A 21,064-nucleotide genomic window follows, 5' to 3' on the forward strand; every position below is an offset into this window, starting at 1 on the left:
TGTGTGTGTAACCCGATCTCCTGAGGGGCAGGGACAAGACTATTGATTTCACATTTGGACCGCTGCCCCCGGAGCGACGCAGGGAAGCTGACACATCCCCAGCGTGTTTGTGCGCAAGAGAGAGAGAGACAGTCAGAACGAAAGCGAGAGAGTGAGACACACACAGACACATAAGACAAGGGGAGATTTCACTCACATGCTTGATTTTTAGCATGCCTCTATATTTGAAGTCAGCCATTTTACCCAACAATCACCTCTGTTTGTTTCTTGTATTAGCATAACATGAAGTAGTGGAAAATTATGGAAATCTAGAGAAACGTCAGATGAATTCTCTGTTGTTCTAATGAACAAGCAGATGGACTCCCTGCGGGACGGAAAGTGGAAACATCACATCAATATGTTAGTTACTGCTGAGGATCTAGGCCAGTCTAACACTGGAGCCTTGTGATAGCTGCATGTCTTGTCTGCGGAGCATGTCAAAGTGGAAGTGTGCATGTGTGTTGCCATGGCAGCGGCTGTTAGAAATAGATGCGGGCCAGCTGAAGTTTGGCTCTCTGCTGAATCCTCACACCTACCGCCCACCAGTGTGACCGTGCGTTTTCATGCTCCCTCTCCTCCCTCGTCTCGTTTTCTCCTGCTCTTCCTCTCTCTCCATCTCCGTCCTCAACCCCCCCCTCCCGACTCCCTTTCCATCTGTCCCCCTCTGACATCCTCCTCATCTTTTTCCCCTTCTCTCCGTCCCCCACCTCTTTCTCGGCCCCTTCCTAATTGGCCACAGTGGCTCACTGTGTGTCATGCCGCGCCTGAGTGAGCTCGTATGTGTGTTTGTGTTCGAGCTCTTCCTCTGCTAGCAGGCTGTTGGTGGCACTTGACTAATTGACACTGGAGCTGTTGTTTTGGCCATCAGGCCCTCCTCTTTATTCACATCCCAATAGCTGTCTCCCTCCCTCCATTATTGTACCTATCCATCATGCCCTCCTCCTGTTATGCTCTCTTCTTTTATGTGACATGTGTCAAGTTGTCTTGTCTTAAATAATAAATCAGTAGGATGGAAGTGGCTCTGTCTGAGTGCACATACACATTAAAGCTACCATGCTTTGGTGAAAGGGGTGGGCAATATTTTTCTTAAAATGATATCATGATACTGATATTTTTTTAATATCATGCTGACTAACCCCTCCAACGCAAAGCTGGCAGCTTTCATTTTGAGGCGAGGCTTCTTGTCGCTGTACGTAGTGCGTGTGTGTGTGTGTGTGTGTATATATTTATATCTATTATTATCAAATTATATCTTCTTACACAACCTTCAACCTTCTTCTACAAAGCACCACTCAAAAACATATATATTATACATTTCTATCTTGTCGCTGCCAACTTTTAACCTCAGTCTCAATTTTTTTTTTTTTTTTACCAATTACATGGGGAAAGTTTGTGGTTAACGTGCGAATCCTAACCAGAAAATATAATGTTAATAATTGCATTTGTGGACCTGTTTTGCTGCGCGGTGCTGTATTTTTCTTACATATGGCCGACATCTGCATGACTGTTTTTAAGCAGACAGTTAAAATGTCAACGGTAAACGTCTCAGAATCTGTCAGAATTATAGACTTTCCATTTTGCTCTTCCTATGAGTGAGTATATACCAGAAGAAATCTATTAGAGAGGAGGAAGAGAAAGCAGCTAGACACTAGACTCAACTGACCAGAATCCAATGCAGGAACAAGATATCTAGCATTTTCTGTACAAAAAGTGTTATATTTATATTCTATAATTTCTTATTACATGAAAATCTTTTGCTTTGCTGTCATGAACACTTAAGTAGAAAGGTTGAGGGGAAATGTCGAATACTTCATAATGAAATCTCTCAGAATCTACTAAACATGAGCTATTAATCATTTTTAATAGTAACAGAGTCTGCAGGTAAATCTTTGCTTTGCTATAGAGCACATAAGTGTTACTACCCACTGCTATTTGTCCCCATCCCTAATTATACACACACACACACACATAAAGTATTATGTCATTTTTAGAGTCCGACATCAGTGGCCACTGCAGGTCAGTTGAGCTGGACAAGCCAACCACACCCAGTTAGACGTTAGCTGACTAGCCGCTCCCTTGTTCAAATAGTTCTTTTAGCCGGTTTCCGCTTTCCATTTTTAACTTACACATGTCCATCTGAAGCAGTGACGTTGGTTTCTGGCCTCTGTCGCTCCTCTCAGCAGGCTGTCCGATTGGAGGAGAGGGAGGGGGGAGGGAGTCGGGAGTCAACGAGGAAAAATAAAAGGCAAAGGAAGAAAGGAGGGATGGGAGCGGAAATGAGCAAACGACCGCAGACTGTGCTCAAAACAGGAGTCTTGAAATAACAATTATGAGATTGTATCTGTTTTATATTTAAAAAAAGGCAATGAAACCAAGCCTTAGAAAGCAGCAATAAAGACTTTGTTCATTCCTGACAGACGCCTTCCTGCCATAAACAAGATCAAAAGACGGGCCTCTAAACTGTATAATGGCTTGAAACGGCTTCCGTGTGACACATCAATTATGATTTCTTGACACTTGGCGTTTCAGTGTGTTTTATGGACGTTTATAGGCCAAGCAGGCTATGATGACAATCAGACACATGTATTTGTAATAGGTGATTCACAGTCTCACAGGTCAGGGGCACATTTCACACCAGATGAGGAGAGAGAGAGATAGAAAGAAGGAAAGAAAGGAGGTCAGGAGGAGAGAAGAGAGGAGAGGAGATTTATGCATTTTGTGTTTGTTTTTTTTTGAGAGTGCAGCAGTTGAGCATTTTGTTTTATGTGCTTCTGTTTTTTTCCACATCACATTTAAGGGAGGGGAAAGCTGACTTGGAAGATTACCATAAATTTGGATAGTTGTGTAAATCATTTTACAGCGTATGAAAGCATTAATATGTAGTTTGTGTATTCAAATTGGAGTCATTAACAGTTATTTCAAATGAGCAGCAGCTTCTGGAACAACTAGGCTGCTGGATTTTAACTAGGAAGTCGTCACCAGGGAGTTTACAAGGAAATATTTACTGGTATTTATACAAAACAGCACTTGTATAGCTGGTAGATTAAAATTAGCCACTGTGAGAAATATTTACCTTCTGCAAAGGGTAAAATAGATGCAGGACTTGACCCTTCAAACATGCATAATCACCTCACTTCCTCTCAAAATGACGCACCATTCCCTCTTGGTGTTTCTCACACACATTTTCCCCCCCCGGAGTCGTTCAGCATCATTTAGAATATGTTGGCCCTTTACTATTCTGGCGAATGACTGTGTCTGGAGCTATTCTTAGTCACGGATATGCTAAATGCTTTACCTCTTGTTTGAGTTTTGTCTGCATCTGCCCCCGGAGAGCCAGCGTGAGCGTTTGCGTCCCACTAAACTCTCAAGAATTCCCACTTTCTATTTACAGCCAAGACCCATAAGAGTTCACTGAGTTTCTATAACTGTCCTGCTGTTTGTCGACCTCCATGCACAGTCATCGTTTCAGTTTTCCCTCGCTGTGGTGGGACGATGTGATGCGTCGGGAGTATTTTTAGAAGAGAGGTGTCAGATATTTGTGTAAAATGATCTTTTATGATGACAATTTGAGAGAAAAATGGAAAGAGTTGTGAGGGTAAGGTGGCTTTGGAGGTTGGTTTTTTTTGTGTAATTTGCAGTTTTTTTCCGAGGTGGAGATGAGAGCCAAATGACTGACTCCCTCATATGCAGAAAACATGTCTAGGTGGAGTATTTAGTCTGAAAATAGTCTACTTAGCAGCGCTTGGTGGAAACACCCACTCAGTCATCACAGCTTTGGTCATATTCCACGTCCCTGCCCTCCTGTTTCCTGTGTGATTGAAATATGAAAGGATTCATTTGTAACTCAAATGTTGGGAGCAATTCAACATTTGAATGTTAGACTGTGAACAGAGCAGGTGGCGCTGACACTGTCATCAAGCAGCTGCCATATAACATTGGGACCTGTTGTCCATTCTGTTGTGTTTTGACGTTGCGTGGAATCAATTAGCTGTTTTGTTTGTTGTCAGAAAAATGTATTAAATTCAGTGCAGTGACCAGGATACGGACATGCATTTGAATAGTATGGAAAAGAGCAGAACTTTGGAAATTTGGGCATTTCCACACACACACACAGGAAGTTACTTTACAGCAGCAGCAACAGTGTCTCTGTTTGTGATTTACTTTTAATAAAAAGAAGAAGAACTGGGTAGAGAGAGAACAAAAAGAGCACCACAAGGAAACGTACCACCCTGAAAAGTGCTATTTTTTCTAGTGGGTTGAAGTAATGATGAATGGGATGATACAATCAGAATGTTTGCAATGTTTTGTAATGAATCCAATAGTGACTAGAAAATGTTACAGTCCTTGTAAACTACCCAAAAACCATCATCACCGCCGTGTTCGTCCACCCAAGATTCAGCTTTATGTGAACCAAATGAACAACAGCTCTCTGTCCCCATCATGCAAACTGAATTAAGAAATAGCACGCCACCGAGACCTAATCTGAACCATGATGTCATGTCTCCCTTTTTCTGTCTGTCACACCCAAATACTTGTGTGTCTTTCTTTCCTCTCTGCCTGCTTTTTTTTTTTTTTTTTTTTTTTCTCTCCTTCTCTTTCTCACCGTCACCTCACAGCAAGAAGATGTTAGACCACCAGCTGGGGGCTTCTTAGCGAAGTTCGACTTCTTTAGGGAAGTTTGTACATTCTCATCATGTTTTCATTGGTTTCCTTCGGGTGCTCGGGTTTCCTCCCACCCTAGAGATAAAGTTAGAACTGGAGTTGGTCCTAAATATTTAGAACGGGTCAGTTGCTGAGAATGTATTTCCCTACAAGATCTGATGCACTATAATGAACTTCAAATGTCTCTGTCACTAACCTAAAGGCTCGCCTGCGGTTTGGAGCGACTTTATTTGTTTGTCACATTCGGTGCCAAAATGACCCTCAGGCAGCATCAGTTGTTCCAAGTCGTGTGACAAGAAGTCAGCGAGTTCACTTTTCAGCCAATATGGCTGCTTGTTTTCTAGCCTCAAGTGATGGTCCTCATTCTCAATCATTGACCTACTTTTCATAGAGGATAATCGTATTTTTAGGTACTACTGTCTGTGACCAAACAACAGTGTGTACTGTAATCAGTTTGCATGATTTAGGCATGATATGTCTGGAGCTACTTGGTTGAAAAACTGCCACTTTAAAACCTATTTTTTATTAATATTCAGAAGGTTGCCAGTTGTCTCAGAGTTTGTTGTAATTAGTGCAAACTTTGGAAAAGTTCTCCTCTTTTTACAGTGACTTAACATCTAGTCTTTACACCGCTCCCGTTTCCAATCCTCATGACACTGTGATATGAATGACTTAGTCTAAAGATAGACATGTCCTCCTCCTCCTCATCCTCCACCACCTCTTCATCCTCCTTAGCACTGGATGCTAGCTGTAGAGAGATTCAATTTTTCCCAGAGCACACTTTTCATCTTCCTCTTTTTGTTCGTCTCTGCATTCTTCATCTACCTCTGCCGGCGCTGTGGCATCAGCAGGAAGTCGTTGTAGTGTTTACAAGGGACAGAGCAAAAGGCTGCAGAGAGGGACTCTGCTGGGGAAGATCTCTGACCTTTGACCTTTCACCCTAGACCTATGAGCCACCCAGTCACAGGAGACAGATGAGTGCCAGTCATGCTTAGACAAGAGGGAGGGATCCTGCGTTATCAGGAGATAAAAAAAAAAAGGGCTGTGGCTGCTGTTTGGTTTGCGATGACACACACACACACACACTCACACACACAGCTTCCTCTCATCCCTGTGTCTCTCTCAGGTCATGCTCCATAAGCTTAAAAGCAGGGGCCTCAGTGGTAATTCACTTAAACCTGCAGCAGCAGCATCTGCCATTGAGGCTCTGATTCCATTAGAATGACAGCAGCAGAGCTATTTTCAATGTGCCGTTTGGTTTTTTTTGTGTCATTTTTCTATTTTTATTTTAAGTCTTCTCACAATTAGAAAGAATATGCATCTACAGCCACCCGCAAATGTGTGTATAACCACAGTATATGTGAGGGACCGCAGGCTCATTGCTGTTTAAACACAGCTGTTAAAAGTGTCCTGCAGTGCGACTTGCTTTCTTGCTCGTGTATTTACATATGGAAGCAGCTCAGAGGATACATGCTAACACAATGCAGGCTCATTTGATTTTTAGCTGTTTCCTCTTCCTGTCTGCCTTCAGCTAGCCATGATGTCATGCCTTACTGGGTAGGAGTATTCATACTGGGGAACCCCCAAATAGTCCAGTGTGGCATTGTGGCTCCATTTGCTCCCTAATTGAGCCATGTTTGAGGGTAGTTAAATAAACAAATGGTTCTTCAGTGGTAGAAGATGTCACTTAAACAATGGCATATAATTTTGTCATTTTTCTGGTAAACCACCGGGTCAGCTGAACCAACCTTCCACCCGCAAGTCCCTCCCGTTCCCCCAAATAAGTGGCACGGATGAACTGAAGGACAGCTGGAGATTTCCTGCCAAGAAACGGGGCCATGGGGGAAATTAGGAATTCTGCACATCCTGGTCATTTCCTGTTCTGACTCCCACACATGTTAATGAGTGCGTGGATATAATTTCTCTCTGACACACACACACACACACACACACACACACACACACACACACACACACATACACTCACTTGACTTGACTCACATACTTGGATGCCATCTTTCCCGACAACATTACAAGTCCTCCTGTATTTGATGAGTGTGCTAAAGCAGGAAACTATCTGTCATCAACACTGTAATGCAGACTCACACACACACACACACACACACACACACACACAGCAGTGGCAGCTTTGGCTTGTCTGTAGAGACACAAAGGCTGGAATGAGATGGGAGGTCGGGGCTACAGAGGGGAGTATATTTGTACATGCAGCACATAAAGTGAATTTAAGGAGCAGAACACGTGTGCCGTCTGGAATGTGGCCGCTTCTGATCCGAAACAAGCGCCCCTCAACTGCTCCGTGTGTGTGTGTGTGTTTGTGTTCACCTGACCGATTTTCAATGGGGCTGCTATCATATTCCTGTTTGCTTTGCCAAACGCAGCCTGTTTTATTGCCTTTAACCTACTGCCTGTTTTATTACCTTGCAATAACAAAGCATGACTTCTAGATTGCTAGCAAGTATTCTGTGTAACCATAAAGGCTTAAACACATACACACACAGATGTTTCAAACGAACAGGGGTCGTCAGAGGGGTTAATCCTGGTTTGGTACAGTCCCCACTAGCGACTGACACCACACAGCTTGGATAACGGGAGGGAATGACACCCCCCCCCCCTGAAAACATCAATGGGATTACCTGAGACAATTCCATCTGACTAGACTGTATTGGGGGGCACTGGACTGTACCAAAAACAGGGGCACACTAGAAGGGTGGAGTAAGCGAGCGTGTGACTGAACAGTGTGTGTGCGCCTGTGTTCACTTCCTCTGGCATCTGACCAGACGTCCCTGGCGTGACTCCTACCGTGCTCTACCACGCTTTCCTTGCACTTGACGCATGAATCACCAGATCAGACAACATTGTTCCTCAATGCTAACTGGCGTGTGTGTGTATGCGCGCTTATTCATTCCCCAGGTTAGGGTAGTATCAGATTGACTAAATAGTCTGACTACCCGGCTGACCTAGAAATGATAAGATACCTAAAGCTACGTCAGCAGCACACATTAACATTACTGTACATATTGCTAAATACAGTGGAAAAGACTCATTTTATCTTATCTGTTAGGCTCCTGTTTCCATGTTTTTGTCCTAGACAGTTTTGTCTACTATAAAGTGTCCTTGTATACACTGAAAAGGGTTAGGTTGTTTGCTTTTGTAACTTTTATTAAGGGCATTTCATTTTAACTGAATACCACATGACTAGATGGAGAATTCTAGTGTCTTGTCATGTTTGTAAATGTTATGAGTTGAAAAGCAAGTGAATCATCACTTTAGATCCTCACATGCCTGATATGTGATCATATCTTATCATGTGAGTGATGCCCAGAAGGATTAAGTTCTTCTACCTCTGTAAATATGTCAATATAAAGATGTTTTTCAGTAACCCATACAGATACGAGCTGCTGGAATTGAGTTAACTAGGAACACAGCTGCATGTTGCCGTTGCACCACTTTCCTTTGTGTCCAGTAGAGGGAGCTCTGCCATCACCTTTGACAGGACACAGCTGGGCCGTTACAACCAGCTTGCTACTGACTACATATAGCCATTAATACCACCTGCTAGTGGTGTTCAGTGTGGTTTGATTGATATCTTCTCTGTGGGTACGCCACTGGTTTTGTGATCTGGTTTATGGATCAGAAAAGCATCCTGTGGTTTTTGATTCTGGCTTGTCTGCCGACCCTAGGAAGGTTATCTGCCCCTCCTTTCTTCCAGAAGCTTCCCTCTCCTTTAGATCCTTCACTGGAAGTAGAGGTGTTGGGTGTGTCAGCAGAGACACTACAGGGCACTCCACCGAATAGACTGCACAGGGTGCCCGCTAGGGGTCCGTGAGTGGTTGTCATGGTAACAGGCAGTGAGGTTGGCATGAGCTGAGCTGAAGGTTTTTTTTTTTTCCTCTCTCTCTCTGGTTTAGATCATTCCTGCTATGTGGGTGTGATCTGGTAGTGTGTGAATGTGTGTACATGTGTCAATTCAACTGACAATTTCACACTTGCTGTGTCTTTGTGTGTTTGTGTGTAGATGGAGCAGGTATCAGATGACGAGCTCGACCATGGAGCGGAGGAGGACAGTGATAAGGAGGACCAGGACCTGGACAAGATGTTTGGCGCCTGGCTGGGAGAGCTGGACAAGCTCACACAGGTTAATACACACACACACACATAAATACACACACAAAAAAAGGGTGCTTTGTTACACAGACTCACACAGGTAGAAGAGCAGAGAAAAAGGAAGGGGCTGTATCCATAGCAACCTTGACACTGCTAATCCTGTCTCCCTATACTGTATCCTAGCAACTCCCCTCCCACCACCACTTTGTTTTGTGTGTTTGTGCAGGTCTATGTGTGTGTGTGTGTGTGTGACTAAGGAGTCTAGCAGGAAGACATGGTTGCTTAGATCATGTGCTTTGACTGGAGTGTCAAAATGTGTAAGTGGTTTTTGCATATATGCACCTCATGTTTTGCTTGTGTGTGTGTCTCTAGAGTTTGGATGATGGCAGGCCCCAGAAAGCAATGCAGAAGCCTCCACTTAGGCAGGAGACAAACATGGCCAACTTCTCCTACCGCTTCTCGATGTACAACATCAACGGTGAGACCTCGCTCATCATCTCATTCATAGTGTCCACATCAGGACAATAACAGCACAGATCCACAAAAGATAAATTAAATCATTACACCCCTTCCCCGCTCTGCCCTACCCCACTCTCTGTTCTTCCTGTATCCTTTATCTTTGCTTCCTACAGAGGCGTTGAACCAGGGAGACACGGTGGACTTGGATGCCCTCATGGCTGACTTGTGCTCCATCGAACAGGAGCTCAATACCATTTCCAAACCAAACTCTACGTCTCGTGGCCAAAGCAAGCGGGGCCCTGGGGGACGCAGTGCCAGTGCCAAGCACACAGGCACCAGTGGAGGTGGAAGCAGTGGAGGTAGTCCCTTTTGAATATGAGTAAAAGAATTACTGCATCATACATATTGATATATTTGTTGTAAACAAATAAAGCTGTTGTAAAGAACCATCTGCCAGACTTGGACTTGCTCTACTACACAAAGGAAGGTCACTTAATGCAATAAAACAGGAAGAGGTCACTCTTCTCCTGGAGCACTTGGAGTTTCTGGTGGCAGGGGGTAGAAGCAGTAAAAAGGCTGATGGAGGAAAAAATCTCTTCAAACATGTTTGTCCTCTTCAGTGAAGCCAAAATAAAACAAACACATACAGAGTTATAATATACAGGAGGAAGGAGGAAGCAATTAGCAGCATCCTGTTTGCAACAAGAAGCAACAGCTTTATGGGAAATGTAGTCTTTAGCAAACACAAGTGCTGACTGGAGACATTTTTGTAATGGTATTATTTATTTATGGTAATTATAAGAAGGTTTCCTAACAAGCAAACCTAATCTTTGTGATGAAATATTGATGTTACATGTAACACAACCTGAAATCCTACTGGAATGTGTCATGAATGCAGCGTAATGTTAAGAAATGTATTAAAATCCTCCATCTGAGCTGTAAATGTTGAACTACCCCAACAGGAAGCACCAGTAGCAGCACACGGGCATCGCCGGCCAACACGGTGCGAGGCGGCAGCGTCAACGCCCGCCCCGCAGCCTCCAACATTTCCTTAGATGACATCACCTCTCAGCTGGAGAAGGCCTCTCTCAGCATGGACGAAGCGGCTCGCCAGACCTCCTCCTCTTCCTCCTCCTCCTCATCTTCTTACTCCTCCACCACGCTCCGGCGGCCCTCGTCTGGCTCGTCCGGCGGCGGGCAGCAGCACAGGAGGACGGGCTCAGTCGGTGCCGTCAGCGAGCAGGAGGCTCCGTCCCAGCGGTCCAGTGTAAACTCAGCATGTGCCTCAGCGTCCAGCATGGACTCCCTGGACATTGATAAAGTGATGACGGGAGGAGAGGCGGAGGACAGGAGCAGCCCGAGCACACAAGGACAAAGCCAGACCAGCACGGAGGTATGACTAGAGCTGATACTGAAATACACACACAGACCAAGAAGGTTGACATAGTATTATCAGCTAAAGAAAGAGTGTGTGTGTGTGTATGAGCCACAGACTGTGTACATTTCCACATGTACTGGTAAGTGAAACGTGTGTGAATCATGATTGAGGTCAATTCAGGTTAGTCATTAAGGACCTGCACTTCACTTGCTAACAATGAAGTCATCATTTTCAGGTCTTTAAAAGGTTTTTTTTTAATATATATATATTAAAGTAAGTCAGAATCGGCTGAATTGACCTCAATCCGGCCCTGATCCTGCATGTTTAACCACACAGCATGACGTTTTGAAAGAAACTGCATGCCTGAAGTGTATGAAGACTCAATCCATAATACGGCCCGTGTATTGTGCATTGGATGGTGTGCTCATGAAAACATTGTAATCTCCCATAAGGCTCCTAAGTGTGACTTGGATTACAATGTTAAGATCTACCTTTTCTGAATGCTTATATTCACTCACAGAGCATCTTGACTCTCTAACAAATGTGAAATCCCCTTTAAGTTTAACCCATTTCAGTAACAAAGCAAATATACAGCACGTGACATATATAGGTGACTTGTAGGTGAGGGCAAAAGCTAGAAAAAGGAGACGAGTTAGCAAGAGAAAGCAAGAAAAGGTGATTGGAACAGTATTCCAGCTCAGAAATAAAGGTTTAGGTGTAAAAAATAACGCATGTCCCCTGTCCCTCTGCATGTGTTTAAACGATCTGTGTTTGCATCCTTTCCTTCATCTGTGGTCTCTATCCACGCACACGCCTTGCCTGCACCTCCTGATTTTCCCCCAGCATGTCACACTGCGACGGGCCAACGGTAAGACAGCCAGACGGCAGCTTGACTTTGCCTCACGAGAGGGTGAAGTGGATCGGGCCACTGTAAGTGCATGTGTGTGAGCTTGCATGTGTGCACGGTTGATCGTTTAGAGTGTAATTACACATTGACATAGTGTCGCTTTGAACGATGTATACTTAAGATAAAAGATCCCAAAAAAAGTGCAGTCAAGACACTTTCTAGTAATTATTTTACCAATAAACTAATTTGCAGGATTTTAAAAATTAAGCTTAAAAAAATTGAAATTTTTAATTGACTAAATCAACATTTTCACCGTAGTTGTGCAGCCTTTGGTTTGTGTGTAATGCTTGCACATGTAACCATAAGTATAACTGTGTATGTTGTGAATGAGGGATTGTGTGTGTATGTTTGTGAAAGTAGCTGTAGATTAAAGGTTGTATAGCAAGTCAGAATGCTCAGTATACTATGTATTCACACACTCTGCTCTGTACATATCTAAAATACTTCTCACAATCATTGCCTCTTTACCCACAGCTGCAGCTAATGACAACCACAACCGCTGAGCGCTCCATTTATGGAACCTTCTCTCGCTTCCACGCTTCTTTTATACAAAAAAAAGATCAAAACACCTGCGATTAATAAGCCTCCCAAGAATCATCTGGCACTGACTTTTTCTATATTTTGTCTCTTCCTCTGCTCTCCTTTTTTTTTTTTTTTTTTATATATATATCCCCTCTCTTCTCTTCACCCCAAGCACTCCTATCTGGACCGAGAAACCTCGCTCATTCTGAAAAGCATAGCTGGAAAGCCTTCTCACCTCCTGACCAAGGTGACTTCCTCATACACTCGCTTCTTTCTCTTTCTCTTTCTCTTTGTTTTTTTCTCTTGTGTCAGCACGCCTGCTCCTCTCTGCTGCTTTGCATGTCATTTAGTGGGAAAAAAAACTAGAGAACTTTTGAAAAACAGCTGTTGGCAGTCTGAGCAAATTATTTATTTACTTATTCTAGAAAGGAGGCAGAGATAATTTCTCAGCCAATTATAAAAATTGGGTACACCAAAAAATATATTTCAAGACCGTACCACAAGTAATAGAAATCAAATATTCAAATTCCAACAGGCTGAAAGTATCAGAATGGATTTTTCCTTTTCCATCCGTTTTCAATCTTCACCATGCACATGCTATACCATACTTATACACTGAGTACACTTGATTGTTTCTTCCATCTTTATCTTTCCCCAGCATGTGGCCTTTTTGTCTCTGAGTCTTCATTCATCTTCCTCTCTATCTCCATGTAGCTGACTTTTGATTTGCACTTCTCCATGTAGCTGGCTTTTGATTTGCTGTCTTCTGTTAAGAAAGAAAAGCTTGTGAGTGATGCATCATTTAAAAACTGGTGTTAATGTAAAAGTCTCTGTGTACACGTTTTCACTGGGAATATGGTTAATATACAGTATGTTTCACATCTGTTTGTCCATGATGACCATCTCAACCTCCTCAACACTACTGTAAACCAACTGGCAGCCGACAGCTTTCCCAGCGACTGTATTGGTTGCAGCCTTTGGCTCCCATGCAAAGCTTATGCCGATCAGATGTGTGCAGATTTATGATTTTAAAGTTGGCCGCTGCAGGTTGTGATTTATCCAGGCCAGAGTTTCTGAAATCCTATTTATATTTAATAACCCAAGAGCTTTCCCTCAATATGAGACAAACCACAAATTATATTTTAATATAAGATAATATAAGGGTTCCTTCATGGATCTGGAAAACTCTGAAGAAGGATTTTGATTGTTTTCAGCGCTTGAAAAGTGTCCTTCCTGTCTTTTAAAAAACAAAAGACAGCCTTGTATTATTCATGTAAGTGTAAACTGAAAGAACTCCATTAGCGGTCATTGGCAGCGTATTGGAGATTTCTCTCCAAAAAACCCCCTTTCATTTATTTGAACATAATGGATGCCAACAGTGAAGCACATTGGGTGATAATCATTGCTGGCTGACTCTCAAGGGACACTTACACCATCTTTCTCTTTGTGTTACAAAACAATGGAATTAATTCAGTGTTTCAAGGCTGTTGGTTTATGGCATATCTGCTCTCAGTCTGTCGATGAACGCACAACGGTTTTACAAAGAGGGAGAGGAGAGATGGCCGACGGCGTTATGGGCTGCGAGCGAGTTTATGTGTTAGTGTTACAGCCGCGATCGTACAGACTCACAAAGTCTCTTCCTACTCCCCGCTCACAAATCAGAATACTGAATGAGCGCGGGATGTTTGGGAACAAGCGGTGAGGGAGAGAGTGGAAAGACATCAAAGGGAGAGGGTGCCAAGATTTTTTTTTTTTTATTTTTTTTTTCCAGGCTAGGCAGAAGAGCCTTTTTTTTAAAATTGGCTCTGGTGTGGCTGAGTGTGAAAGTGGAAGGGAAAACGCCTGTGGAATAGGAATCAGACTAATGTCTAATAAAAAAAGCTGGGTGTAGGTGTCATGTGGAGAGGGAATAATGAAGAGGGGAGAGCGAGATCTGGAGAGGTTATGCTGACATTTACGGGGGGCTAAACCTACAGTGTGACTCCGGACTGTAATCTGCACAACCCTCGTGACCTCTTCTCTCTCTCTCACACACTCTCACACACTCGCACGTCTCACACTCTGCTGACTAAAAGCCTGCCAGTATGTGTTGGCCAAACAGAGTGTTGGCTTTATTGCATTAATGTGCATGTGCCTCAGAGTGGGTCATGTGGAAAAGGGGTAGTCTGGGTCAAGAAGGTGGGGGGGGGGTTCTCAAGATAAGAAGCTTGAGGAGGAGTGTTTGTTAATACCCCTCACCCCCTCTCTGCTTGTGTGTGTATATACACACACACGATTTCAAATATTCACCACCTCAGCTTCTCGTTCACCCAAATTCCACTCTCCATCCTTGTCACTGTAGTTTAGCTCCAGGGGGTCCAGTCTCGGTCACGGTCTCCCTCCTCATCCTGATTGGCTAAAGGGGTAGAAGGTCTTCCAAATGGTTGGCTTGACCCGTCATTCTACTATTTTTTTGGGGGGGGGGGGGGATTATGCTCCATCGATTGGGCACGCTCCCAAACGCCTGCATCTGTGGTAAAGAGAGAGAGAGAGTGATGGAAAGGGGTGGAAAAAGAGAGAGAGAAGGAAGCAGGAAGAGGGGGTGGGAGGATGGAGGATGGCGGATGGAGGGGAGAGGGGGGGGAGGGGCATGGTCCTCCCCTACTGTCTCACTTGGGGGGTTTCAGTCAAGTTGTGCTCATGTCGTGCGCACATGTCTGCGTGTCAGTGAACCTGCGCCGTCACAGAGTCTCTGCTCAGCACAGCCTCGGCTAGCTTCACCGCTGTCGTCTTTGAGTGATGGAAGATGCACGGCTGCATTTTGTTTTCACTGAGGATCAGTGTGGAATAACTTCTTGTTGCTTACTGTGAAAGGTGGCGAGCGGGGGGAAAAAATATTTTTCTAATTTAATCTTGCAATGTAAAGGCAACTGAGGAGTCTTTTTTTTTTTTTTTTTTTTTAATTAATGACGCATCTGGATTTTTTTCCCCCCCTTCCTGAACATGATCTTTCTTGGATGATCATTATATCTTTGAGTGGAGGGCACAGCGGCTTTCTGAACTGATCCTACGCTCATCCGCAGCCTCTGGCCCTTCGGGGATCTTCTACTATTGTCTCCCTTCTGCTGTAAAGCAAGATCAAAGGAAACCACTGCAGCTCCATATGAATCCAATATGGAACCATAGACAGCAAATGCAGCGCCATATTGGAGGCAACACTTGGACCAATGTCACAATAGAAGCGATTTAGCATCACGGTGTCTATTTGTGTCAGATCAAATATTCACTCAAAGTGATAAAACACTTAAACACGTGGAGGCGCGCACACTCGATCACTACCTGCGGAATGGAGGTGATGGCATCTTGTTGGAGGGGGCAGGTAAGCAAACTAAAGCATAGGGGGAAAAAAAAATAGATTTCGCACATGACACCATGCGACACCATGCGCCATCATGCCAGAGACTTGTGCATTTAAATGGTTCTGAAGGCTGATAACTATTTAATGAAGTTGTGGTTGCATGATGTCTTATTCCTGTCAGAGGAATAATGAAAAACATGCATGAAGAGGATGAGGCAAGGCTATGAAATCATCGTTTTTCGGTTTTTCGTCTGGGTTTTGTGATTGTGTGATGATAACTGTATTAACCACGCTCCTGTGTGTCCATCTAGGAGGAACAAGCTGCCAAATTGAAGGCAGAGAAGATCCGAGTCGCCCTGGAAAAAATCAAAGAGGCACAGGTCAAAAAGGTAGGACCACCTCTCTCCTTTTGTACGCACAGTTTCTCCTGTAAAAAAAAAGGCCGTTTCTGACTGACATAATAAATGCTGTCTTATCATATCCACCGCACGCTGCATTTCTTTGTGAACTTCATCCACAGCGAGGCGGTGAAGCACAGAGAAAATAGGTCATTGCAGTGTTTGATTATGTGTGTGTGTGTGTGTATCTGCTGGGGAAGGAGCAAGAAATCAGGATTCAGAAGAGGATGCGCTGTAAGACAATGCAGACACATCACACACAAAAAGGCTTATTTACAACCAAACCAGCCACACAAGTGCTTATTTTCAGTGAACAACTGGGGCGCCTTGCTCCATTGAAAGCCATGGCATGTGTGTGTTTCCTTTGGGAAGCTGGCGTAGGGACTCCACAGGCAGGCCATTTTTAACAGTGAATAAACTGTCGCTGTGAATGAGAGCAGAATGGTGTCCTTTTACATGCAGTGAATAGTAGAGACCCAGTAGTGCTTCAGTGAACAGAGCAAGACTTCACTCTGCCAAGTGAATACAATTGGATAAGATAAAGACTGCTGGTACTGCTGGTACATAAAAAAAAAACCTTCGGCCAACACAGGAGAATGATGTGATGTGCTAAATTATTAGTGCTATGCTTGTCAGCATTTTACACAGCAAGGTATGTCTCATAATTTACTATATTCTGTATTCACATTGAGGCAGATTGATTGTGTTTAGACAGACGATTCAGAATTTTCTCTCGTTGAAGCAGTGCGATTTTTTTTTTCTTTGGTTAATTTTTTTTGTATTTTTTGTTGTTTTTATTGTTATTTTTCCCCCAGACTAAGGGGATTTTAGGGGTCTCTGCTGTGAGAAATGTAGGTCAGACTCCCCATGTCTGAGACTGGCAGCTCTCCCAGCATTCTCATTCGTCCAAGTTCCTGTTCAATCAACTGCACCCACATACTGATTGGATGTCCCAGTGGGAGTGGACAAACAGGAGGTCAAGGAATTGAAGGCTTTATTTGGTTTCACACCAGAACGGGTCTTACAAGCTGCAGTTCTGTTAGGCTGGATTTGGCACGTGTGTATGTGTGTGTGTGTCACGTTCAGCTTAGTTTAAGCTTGCTTGTTACAGAGGACTTTTGGTTGCTTTTGGATTCAAAAACTTTGACCAGATTAGTGGATGTTAGTGGCTGTATATGTGACATTGTGACTCTAATGACGCCATAAATAGTTTGACGTATTTGAAACAAGCCTTATAACCATATGACCTGGATTCATTTGAGATAGACTTTTAAAGATGTTTACACACTAGCAAACACTAAAGCAATGTTGTGTTTGCTAAGGTAAGATAATTGGGCCACATAAAAATGTATTTATACCAAATTGTTCCAGGAAATTTTAATTATTTTTTGAAATATCTTTATCTTTTTGAATGAGCTTCTTGCAAAGCGATAAAAGGAATTTTCATTTGTCCCCAGAGATTCTTGCTCCATGCTATAATATGGTATGGGATAGTTGACTACTGTTATGTAAAAAGTGATCAATTTAAAACTTGTAGCAGCTATAATGCTAGGTCTGCCTAGTTAAGTAACATTTTTCTTAAAAATGACAAATCTTTGAAATGCCAGGGACATATTTCCCTGTTTCTGTGGGTACTGAATGTGATGTCAGTAGAGACCAGTTTGCAATGAAAAATTACTGCTCAGAGAATTAATGCATGATTGGAGGCCTGAAATAGTTCCAAAAATAAACCTACATCAGCCGTAATGAATGATTGATTTTTACATTTAAATAAAATAATCTACAATCCATTCCTAATTTAAGACTAATTTAAAATGATGCTATGTGCCAGAATTGCTGAACATAGTTTCTGCTGAAGTGTAAGTATGGTTCTCCTTCTTTCTCCTTCTCAATCTCCTCTTTCTCCTCTTCCTCAGCTGGTGATCAGGGTCCACATGTCAGACGAGAGCTCCAAGACCATGATGGTGGATGAGAGGCAGACAGTCAGGCAGGTGCTGGACAGCCTGCTGGATAAGTCGCACTGTGGCTACAGCCCAGACTGGTCTCTTGTGGAAACCATCACTGAGCTACAGATGGGTAAGGGAGGAGCCACAGACAGTTTACACCACACCTGAGTCAAATAAACATTGTTTATGGTTTGCTTTAGTCTGCACTGCTGGCACACGAACAGGTGCGTTACACATGGACAAATGAACAAAGCATTGAGGCCATGTGGTTGGAGAAATGTCAACAATGTAGGTGACAAACATATATTATTATTATCTGTGATCTAAGAATAGTCTCTGTTTGCAACTTCAGGCTAGTCGCCAGGCTTACAGTGAAATGTTCTGCCCCACCCAAAAAAACTGAAACCCCTGGAGGGAGGAAATTAAGTGCACATTTTCAGATCAGCAAAAAAAAACTGCACATCTTGCATCTTCTCTCTCTCCTCTCTCTCTCTCTTCTTAGAGCGCATTTTCGAGGATCACGAGAACTTGGTGGAGAATCTATTAAACTGGACACGAGACAGCCACAACAAGCTTATGTTCATTGAACGCATCGAGAAATATGCTCTGTTCAAGAACCCTCAGGTGACTGTCCATTACACGCATATACAGACATACAGGGGAGAGCGAGGACAGATCATTTTCTCAATGCCCTCTGTAGCCACTCTGCATTCAGTGTGTAAATGCTGAAAGCATATGCCATACACACAAACACATTGTTTATGCATGCTCGGCGCCTGCACAGCCCAGAGAGTGAACAAGGGAGTGTGTTTGTGTGGGAGAGTTGGAAGTAGGTCAAAGCTCTAAAGCGAGTAAATGTGAATAATTTATTTGACATAAGACGAGTTGAACCACCTCCCTCCCTCCTCTCCTTGACCTCTATTCAACTTTCTTTTCAATCATTTCCAGAACTATTTGTTGGGGCGGAAGGAAACATCAGAAATGGCTGACCGGAATAAAGAGGCTTTATTAGAGGTAAACTTACGTACAAGCACAAACTACAGACTTTCCTTTTCATTTTTACGACTCACACTTGAAAACATATATTTTTGTGCATGTGTGTATCCTTCAGGAGTGTTTCTGTGGCGGCTCAGTGTCCGTGCCAGAGATCGAAGGCATCCTGTGGCTGAAGGAAGATGGGAAGAAGTCATGGAAGAAACGTTACTTCCTCCTCAGGGCTTCAGGGATCTACTATGTCCCAAAAGGCAAAGCCAAGGTCAGTGAGACTCGAGATGGTGCACTGTAGGCACACAGTCACCCTGCTCAAAAATAATGAAGATAGAAATGTAGATCGGGGTTATGAGAACCAGATCCACACAGTTTTTACTGTGGTATTTCCTGTTTAGGGCCTGATCACTTCAAACACAACGGAAACAGCATTTTCTATTTCTATTTTTAGCACCTCCAAAGTCATTTACAGACCATAACACTTTCTGTACAGTCAGACTTTTTGTACATTCAGTAGCTGTACTACTAGAGACCAATACCATTTATCACTTTGTTTCCTTATATAATGCTGGAATCTTGTGAAAATTTATATTACCCTCAAAAACATGTACGCACAAGCTACGTCTACAGCAAGACCTGGATCCTCTTAGCATAATTATTTAAAGCCCATTTAGAGCAATTTCTTTTAAGAGTAGACATAGCGTGCTCCAAAAATAGTTTTAGACCATTAATTTGTAATATAGACTTTGCCTCTGCTGTGCTCTGCATGTTTATATACATCTAATCAGTCCAGACTGGCACCAAAAGTGTCACTGTTTATGGAAGCGTGCATTTTTAGAGATTTAATTACTTGGACTGCTTGAATGTGAGTTATTCTGGCCTCATACACGCAGCTTCTCCACCGTGCTCAGAGCAGCAGCTGCAGCCAGACTCGGTCCCTTATGTAAGTCAACCATGCATCAGTACATCCTGTTAGTTCCTCTGTCTCCCTCTTTGCAGGCGTCCAGAGATCTCGTGTGCTTCCTGCAGTTGGATCATGTTAACGTGTATTACGGCCAGGACTACCGCAGCAAATACAAGGCTCCCACTGACTACTGCCTGGCCCTGAAGGTGAGGAGCCATTACTATGTCTCCCACTGAATGGGTAAAATCTTTTTCTGAAACTGAAAATGCCCGTCATGGAAATGCAACACTTAGAGTATGTAGCTTCTTAACATGGACAGAGTGATTCTTCTTGACCTATGTATGGGTTTAAAATAGAGGTGTGAACATGTGTAAGTGTTGTGGTCCCAGGAGACATAGTTAGTGCTTGTCTCTCCATCCATTTACTGCCATTAGCCTCCCATTAGAAAATACCTCTGTTTCTTTAAAAAGCACTCCACAAATTGCTTCCAGACTAGTCAATTAGACTTGTTTGATTTAATATGATTGCCATTTAATAAGTCGGAATTGGATAAAGTGTTATTACTCACTGGAGTTAATTTTTAAAAAAAGGTCTCTTAAATGACCAGAAGATGCTTTAATGCCAAACAACTTGCAGCCCATTATTATGATTGTAAAGTTTTTCACAGATATATGAGGCATTAGAGGATGGTAAAATATATATTTACTTCTTTTTGCAGCATCCACAAATCCAGAAGAAGTCACAGTACATCAAGTATTTGTGCTGTGATGATGTCAGGACCCTGCACCAATGGGTGAATGGAATTCGCATCGCTAAGGTAGGTGTTAGCCCAAGTTCCTGCTCAACACAAAAAACAGTTCTTTCAATTTTAAACCCTGACAAAAGAAGTTCTGTTAATTAATCCTATGTCATTATGCTCTTCTGTGTAGTATGGGAAGCAGCTATACGTGAACTACCAGGAGGCCATGAAGAGGACAGAGGCGGCCTACGATTGGTCCTCTCTCTCTACTTCCAGCATCCGATCAGGCTCCAGCTCCGCCAGCATACCTGGTTAGTTCATCATCTAATAAAACCTGGGCTGAGCACCAGGATAATAGAGCGTATCATTGATATTTTTATGGCTGTTTGAGAAAGTGAAAAGTTAATCAAGCACACCTCATGCTGTTCAATATTAGCGCAACAGTCTGCGTTTGATAAAATCTGTGGTTTAGAGCTGTTGTCTTTACCAACTCCATCATGTTTTTGTCTGTGTTTCCAGAGTCCCAGTCTAATCATTCAGGCCATTCAGACAGTGGAGTGGACACAGGCTCCTCTCATGGCCGGTCCCAGAGTGTAGTGAGCTCCATTTTCTCTGAGGCCTGGAAGAGAGGTACCCAGATAGAGGAAAGCTCCAAGGTATG

At 43.2% G+C, this 21,064-nt stretch overlaps 1 protein-coding gene across 7 annotated transcripts in view; it reads left to right on the forward strand.

Annotated features, from left to right (window-relative positions):
* raph1b (Ras association (RalGDS/AF-6) and pleckstrin homology domains 1b) overlaps nucleotides 1-21,064 on the forward strand; it is a 41,709-nt gene that overhangs the window by 15,911 nt on the left and 4,734 nt on the right. For 2 of the 7 annotated variants that reach the window (XM_067582771.1, XM_067582773.1), the window contains 15 exons: nucleotides 8,738-8,857; nucleotides 9,199-9,304; nucleotides 9,459-9,644; nucleotides 10,248-10,678; nucleotides 11,507-11,593; nucleotides 12,265-12,339; nucleotides 15,741-15,818; nucleotides 17,744-17,903; nucleotides 18,276-18,397; nucleotides 18,722-18,787; nucleotides 18,885-19,028; nucleotides 19,760-19,870; nucleotides 20,383-20,481; nucleotides 20,594-20,714; nucleotides 20,923-21,059. In XM_067582771.1, the coding sequence (XP_067438872.1) occupies nucleotides 8,738-8,857; nucleotides 9,199-9,304; nucleotides 9,459-9,644; nucleotides 10,248-10,678; nucleotides 11,507-11,593; nucleotides 12,265-12,339; nucleotides 15,741-15,818; nucleotides 17,744-17,903; nucleotides 18,276-18,397; nucleotides 18,722-18,787; nucleotides 18,885-19,028; nucleotides 19,760-19,870; nucleotides 20,383-20,481; nucleotides 20,594-20,714; nucleotides 20,923-21,059 (2,043 nt within the window). Of the gene's footprint in view, nucleotides 1-8,292; nucleotides 8,407-8,458; nucleotides 8,598-8,737; nucleotides 8,858-9,198; nucleotides 9,305-9,458; nucleotides 9,645-10,247; nucleotides 10,679-11,506; nucleotides 11,594-12,264; nucleotides 12,340-15,740; nucleotides 15,819-17,743; nucleotides 17,904-18,275; nucleotides 18,398-18,721; nucleotides 18,788-18,884; nucleotides 19,029-19,759; nucleotides 19,871-20,382; nucleotides 20,482-20,593; nucleotides 20,715-20,922; nucleotides 21,060-21,064 lie in introns of those variants that run through there. The other 5 variants (XM_067582772.1, XM_067582774.1, XM_067582775.1 and 2 more) reach the window with 5 other exon arrangements.

This window comes from Thunnus thynnus, chromosome 24 (genome assembly GCF_963924715.1).
Source record: "Thunnus thynnus chromosome 24, fThuThy2.1, whole genome shotgun sequence".
NCBI classification, from domain to species: domain Eukaryota; kingdom Metazoa; phylum Chordata; class Actinopteri; order Scombriformes; family Scombridae; genus Thunnus; species Thunnus thynnus.